The sequence below is a fragment of the Asparagus officinalis genome, chromosome 1 (genome assembly GCF_001876935.1).
Source record: "Asparagus officinalis chromosome 1, Aspof.V1, whole genome shotgun sequence".
Lineage (NCBI taxonomy): Eukaryota > Viridiplantae > Streptophyta > Magnoliopsida > Asparagales > Asparagaceae > Asparagus > Asparagus officinalis.
The window spans coordinates 16,625,033-16,632,324 of NC_033794.1; the positions used below are offsets into that span (position 1 = coordinate 16,625,033).

The window sequence follows — 7,292 nt, forward strand, 5'->3', positions numbered from 1 at the left end:
GCTCACTGCCGTCAAATATAAACATTTCATTTATGTGTAGGGGCCATCCGAGGAGGCAATGCCACTAACTCCCTGTATCTCGGTGTCACCTAACTCAATACCTTTAGATAAGTTTGAAGTGCCTGAAAGCAATGCAGAGAACCTAGATCGTCCTAGTCCTGTATCTGTTCTTGATCCATTCTTTTCTGAAGATATCAACAGCCCTGAGCAAATAGAAACTAATCACGGTATGAAGCATCTTCATTTATTTGTTTGATTATTTTTTAGGATTAATGCAGATAGACCCCCTGCAGTTCTATTTGTTGCAGACAGACCCCTTGGGTGAAAGTTTTTTAACTCTTTTACCCTCAGAGAAAGAGAAAAGTGTTTTTTGACAAACAGACCTCCTGAGGATGAAACAGTGTATTAAAAAAAATCACTCAGTGTCTACAACCAATTCGAGGATAGCACAGGGGGTCTATACACAACAATAGAACTACAAGGGATCTATACGCAATCAGGCGATATTACATGGGGACGATCGCGCCTTTTTTTTAACATAAAAGTCATTTCAATAACAAAGTGCAAGTCTTTCACAGAATTGACAGCAGAACCTCGGAGGCTTTATTTTGAAGAAAATGTCAATTCTCAGCTAATTCTTACGTCAACAAAGCAAACAAAATTGATGTATGTAAGAACTGTGTTGGATGCGTCAGGTCTGAACTGCGATAAACTTCAAGAGAGATGGCAATTATCCGATCAATTACTGGACCCATTTGTATTTGATGAAGTAGAAATCTCATATGGGCAAGTGATCGATGATTCAAAGCTTCTCTTTGATTGCATCAACGAAGTTCTCGTTGAGATGAGAGACAGATATTTGAGTTGTAGCCCATGGATTTTCATCATAAAACCTAATATTAGACCTGCTCCAATAGGAGAAAAGTTTATACAAGAAGTATGTAATCTTGTCGACCGGCATCTTGAGAGAGTATCTCCCTACACATTGGACTGTGTAGTGAGGAAAGATTTGGAAGTTGAAACTTGGATGAATGTTGGGCTTGAATCTGAAGCTGCCGTTTTTGAAATTGAAGAAGTGATCCTAAACTATATAATGGAGGAAACTATACTTGAGCTATGGGATTGATCATGAAACTCATAGTTGAAATAAGGAGAAAATGCAGATAGAGGTCTCCCTTGAAGTAAATAGAAATGAGTTTTTTTCCCTCCCTTTCTTTCTTTTTTTCTCTTTTACTCTTTTTTCGGTTTTTGCTGTTTGTTGAATGAGATACTAAAGAGTGCAGCGGTGTGTTCTAATTCCTGGGGTTTGCTGATCATTGTGGAAGTAATATGAGGTTGAATTTACCTATAAACTGAAATAACATCATTGTGTAGATAATTTTTGTGGCTCCAAAGACTTATTCCTGTTATTGCGCCTGATGGTTAGTTTACAAAATAATCCCTGTACTGATTATAACTTTGAAGCCCTAGGATTCTGATCTTTTGCTATTAATATTTCCTCTTATGCATGCATATATGCTACTGAAATATTTGTATGTAAATAAAAGAAACCTGAGTATGTCATATAAGTGCATATTATTGACTTTAGGAATAAGCTTTATATATTTCTAATTTGAAAATCGGTACGTGTTCCTTTGCTATTCTCTAGCTGATAAACCAAATGCTGAACTTCACACATCCTCACTTGCCTCTCCAATCATCACTGGTAAATGCTAAAGAGAAATTATAACTCTGTATCAACTTAGCTCTCCAAAATTTTCGGATTTTGATATTCCCAGTTTTCCTTTAAGAATTGGATTCTTAAATTGACGTTTCTTCTTTTCTTTTGGAATCCCCTCATTTGAATCAGGCCTCAAGAGTCATGACGTTCATAATAATCTATGCGCATTGCTAGTAAATCAGTGTAAAAAGCTTAAAAAGCTGAGAAATCAGTGAAAAGAGAACAATTAACCAGTATAAACAATAGAATTTTTTTTTATTTGTTCCGGTAATACATGAAAAAGGCATGGTATAGAACGCATTTTTGTCAAAATAATCCTCAATTTTCTGCCAAATGTTTCTCGCACGAGTACAAGCCCTGAAACGTTCTAAATTGTCTTTTAAGACATCGTCACAGAAATATCGAATTTGGTGTAGATGGAATCCCATGTTGTTCCTGTCATGCGCCGTGTGGAAACGTGCTCGTGAACCAAACGAGTCGGCGAGCAATTAGAGAAGAACCAAACACGAGTGCAATTCACAAAATAACAGTCAAAGTCACACAAACACAGAGATTTACGTGGTTCGGCAAATTGCCTACTTTCACGGGGAGAAGATGAGGAGATTTCACTATATGGAGAAGAAATAATGGGTTACAATCTCTCAAACAACTCTTAAAATAACCCAACCAATAATCTCACACTCCCTCACAATAATCTCCCTCTCAAAGTGCTCAAAGGAACCAATTTTCTCTGATTATCTCTTCTCCTAAACCCTAGAAAGACGTGTTTCTATTTATAACAAAACACAATCCAAAACAGGCTGGGAATCAGAAAACGCGTCTGCCACACCCGGATGTGGCACGCACTACACCATTGACAACGAATTGTAATAGACAGCTTCTGCCATACCTGGGTGTGATACGTGTGAATGGTGGAGTCTGGTGGAGTCGCGTGCATCGGGGCCACGTTTGTTCAGCGGAAGCAAAGAAGTTCATGCGGCTTTCAAAGCGCGTGGGGGCCACAAGAACAAATAACGCAGCAACGCGTTATCATTTCCGCTTGAAAGAAGCAAGGCCCACCCAATTTCAATTATATATATAGCCTAGGGTTTTGTGCTGCTAAGGGTGGGCAGAGGACTGGTTTGTGAAAATTTTGCGACTGGCTGCGTGCAAGTACGAAAGTGCAAAGTTTTTTTGGCTGCGGAAGAAAATTTGTGTAGTCAGCTTTAGTTCTCTTTTTGGGTGACGTGCAGGAGCCGATTTGAGAGGGTTTGTGCATCTCTTTGAGAGAGTATTTGTGTGAGGGATCTGAGAGTTTGTGTGAGGGTTTAGATTGTGTGATTGTAAACCCTAGTTGTATTCTCCCCCTCTAATAGTAGATCTCCCCCTCATTGCCCCGTGGACATAGGCGATTTGCCGAACCACGTAAAAATTAGTTGTCTTGTTGTCTTGTGATTTGTAATAGCTTATAGGTTCCCTCGACAAGTCAGTTCTAGAACTGATAAGAGGAAGAGCTGATATCTTATTTTGTTGAGTTATTTTGTTTTCGGTTCTTGTTTCCTTTGTGAAACAGGAATTCCGTTGTGATCTAATCTCTTGTTGTGCACCTTGTGCACCGGAGGTGCTGACGAAATTTTCACTGCGCACAACAAGTGGTACCAGAACTCCGGGTTGGATTTGGGAGCTTGTTCGAAGGATTCGGTGAAGGATTCCTATCTGAAGAGTTAGATCGACAACATGGGAGAAGCAAACACATCAGGTTCGTCTCTTACGAAGGTGATACAGAGTCTGAGCATCAATAACACGAAGATTGATGTTCCAAAGTTCGACGACAAGATTAATTTCGGATTGTGGAGGTGTCAGGTGATGGACGCCTTGGATGCACAAAATTTGGAGGAGACTCTTGAGTTACAAGAGAAACCCGCTGATATAGAGGACAAGGTTTGGAAGAAGATGAATAGTAAGGCTTGTGGAGTTATTCGGTCATGCTTGACGCCGGATCTTATTTATGACGTAATGAACGAGACGTCGGCGAAGAGAATGTGAAAAATACTCAATGAGAAGTATCTTACGAAGAGCATTGAGAATCGGCTTCACTTGAAGAAGATGTTTTACCAATTCAAGATGAAGATGAGAGTTTCCATCAGGGAGCATGTCAACAATTTTACGAAGCTACTTTCAGATATGACCAATGTGGATATCATGGTTGAGGATGAAGGCAAGATGATGTTACTTTTGTGTTCGTTACCCGAGGATGATTATGGTACGTTCATTCTCACTATGATCAATGGAAGAACTACTGTTAGCTATAAGGATGTGACCTCAGCTTTGGTGAATTATGAGTTGAGAAAGATTGATGGTGAACCCTCTGAGAAGGCATCGGGAGATGCACTAGCAGTTCGAGGCCGTGATTCAAATCGCTGCCAGTTCAACCGCTCAAAACCGAGGAATAGAGGTGGCCATAAGAGTGTTGGTAGGAACCAGTGTTGTTTTTGTAAAGAAGAAGGATATTGGAAGAACGACTGCCCAAAGTTGAAAGATAAAGCTGGGAAGAATAAAGAGAAAGCTGTACAAGCTTCGGAAGTGAATGTTGTCAAGGCTAGTGACAAAATTTCAGATACAGATTCTTCAGGCTATTCTTGCTCTGCATTACCGTCAGTTTGTTACGCTGACTCTACGGAGTGGATTATGGATTCTAGTGCTACATATCATATTTTTCCTAGGAGGGATTGGTCTCCAGCTTTGAGGAATTGGAAAGAGGGGATGTCGTGCCCATGGGTAATGATCACGTATGTCCTATTGGTGGTGTTGGTACAGTACGGATCCGGATGTGTGACGGGGTGACTCGGGAGCTGAAGAAAGTAAGGCATGTTCCTCAATTGACGAAGAATATCATTTCGCTTGGAACTTTGGAGGCATCTGGCTATATGGTGATATTGAAGAATGCGACTCTGAAGGTCACAAAGGGGTCCATGGTGGTGATGTGAGGTGTTAGGGAAAACAATCTTTACTACTTGAAGGGCAAGACAGTAACAGGGGGTCTGACAGCTTCGATTACCACAGAGGAAGATACTACTAGCTTATGGCATATGAGATTAGGACACACTGGTGATAAGTCCATGTAGGTATTAGCGAAGCAAGGGCTATTGAAAGTTGCAAAGACCTGCAATATGGAGCTGTGTGAATATTGCATACTTGGAAAGAAGATAAAAGTGAAATTTGGCACCGCTATTCACAATACCCAAGGTATATTGGACTACATTCACATAGATGTTTGGGGCCTTTCCAAGCACACATCACTTGGTGAAGCCAACTATTTTGTCACTTTCATTGACGATTATTCTGGGAGAAATTGGGTATACCCTATGAAGCATAAACATGAGATCATGGATATTTTTGTGGAGTGGAAGAAGAAAGTAGAGCTGCAGACAGGTAGGAAGGTGAAGACTCTTCATTCGGACAATGGAGGAGAGTATAAGAGTGATCCATTTCTACAATTTTGTCGGGATCACGGTATTAGACGATACTTCACAGTACGTGAGACACCACAACTGAACGAGGTGGCTGAGAGATTGAACTGTACCTTGCTAGAGAAGGTGCGATGTATGATGACGCAGAGTGGATTGCCTAGATCCTTTTGGACCGAGGCGTTGGTTTATACGAGCCATCTCGTGAATAGGTTTTCGTGCACTGCAATACAGAGAAAGACTCTGTTGGAGCGATGGTCTGGTTCGGTAGCTAGTGACTATGAGTCGCTTCGGATATTTGAGTGTTCTGCTTATTACCATGTCAGTGATGGTAAATTGAATCCGAGAGCGAGGAAAGCAGTCTTTGTTGGATTTAGAGAAGGTGTTAAAGGCTTCAAATTATGGGATCCATAGGACAAAAAGATAATTATTAGTAGGGATGTCACATTTGATGAGGCGTACATGATGAGGCCTCAAGTCCCTCAGCAGGTGGAGGAAGACCAGACGGTTAGGATATCGCAGCAGGTAGAGGATGATGTGACTCCACCCACTCCAGATAGCATTGTATTCATTGAGGCTCCTACAGAGGTGACACTGTGAGGAGATGAGATGACGGGCGGACATTTAGAGGATACAATAGATGTTGGAACTCAAGAACAGGGTCATGTTCAGGAGTCCATTGCAGCTAATAGACCAAGAAGAAACATTCGTCGGCCAGCTATATATAATGATGTCATGGTAGCACATGCATTATCAGTGGAAGTCGTTGATGATATGGTTCCATTCACATTCAGGGAGGCAGAGTCTAACCCTGATTCGATCAGGTGGAGGGAAGCTATGGAGGAGGAGATGCGGTCTCTTCAGAAAAACGACACTTGGAAACTTGCAAAGCCACCTAAGGGTAAGAAGGCTATTGGATGCAAGTGGGTATATGCAAAGAAAGAGTGATCTTCAATTGGGGAAATTAGATTCAAAGCCAGATTGGTTGCCAAGGGATATGCACAGCTAGAGGGCATTGATTACAACGATGTATTTTTACCTGTTGTGAAGCATTCGTCGATTCGTATTTTATTAGCATTGGTGGCACAGCTTGATTTGGATTTGGTCCAGATGGATGTTAAGACAGCCTTTCTATATGGAGATTTAGAAGAGGAGATCTACATGACACAACCTATGGGGTTTAAAACTGCAGGAAAGAAAGAATTAGTGTGCAAGCTGAAGAAGTCTCTTTACGGATTAAAGCAATCGCCGTGACAATGGTACAAGAGATTCGACGGCTTTATGATTGGCCGATGGTACACGAGGAGCCCATATGACCCATGTGTTTACATGCACAAGCTACAGGATGGTGAGTACATCTATTTGTTAGTCTATGTTGATGATATGCTTATTGCCTCTAGGAATTCTTCGGCTATTCAAAAGTTAAAAAAGGAGCTGTCATCCGAGCTTGAGATGAAGGATCTTGGAGAGGCGAAGAAGATATTAGGTATGGAGATTGAGAGAGACTGGGTGAATGGGAGATTGAAGCTTACACAGAAGAGCTATTTGCAAAAGATGTTGAAGAAATTCAGCTTTGATGGTAATTCAAAAGCAGTTAGCACTCCATTGGCTCCCCACTTCAAGCTTTCAACTAGTATGTCGCCTGTTTCAGTTGAGGACCGTGAATACATGTCCAAAGTTCTATATGCCAATGTTGTGGGTAGCTTGATGTATGCGATAGTGTGTACAAGACTAGATTTGTCACAGAACGTGAGCATGGTATCCAGGTACATGCACGACACCGGGAAGGATCATTAGGAGGCCGTGAAGTGGTTCTACGGTATATCAAAGGTATCATGGATGTTGGTTTGATTTTCTAAAAGGATGAGAAGAATGGGCATGATTGTATTGGTTACGTGGATTTATATTATGCTGGAGATCTTGACAAGCGCCGGTCTACTTTAGGATATGTGTTTACATTAGTAGGTGCACCGGTATGTTGGAGATGTACACTTCAGTCCACATTAGCTCTCTCTACTACAGAGGCAGAGTATATGGCGGTGACTGAAGCTGTTAAGGAGGTTTTGTGGTTGCATGAATTATTGGAGAACTTAGGGATTATATAGGAGACCCTTCAGGTATATTGT

General features: G+C 41.2%; 1 protein-coding gene across 2 annotated transcripts in view; it reads left to right on the top strand.

Moving 5' to 3' along the window:
* LOC109819660 overlaps positions 1–1,378 on the top strand; it is a 6,055-nt gene extending 4,677 nt beyond the window's left edge. For both annotated transcript variants that reach the window (XM_020385468.1, XM_020385474.1), the window contains exons 6-7: positions 41–227; positions 579–1,378. In XM_020385468.1, coding sequence (XP_020241057.1) covers positions 41–227; positions 579–1,126 — 735 coding nt within the window. In that variant the 3' untranslated portion in view covers positions 1,127–1,378. The remainder of the gene's footprint in view (positions 1–40; positions 228–578) is intronic.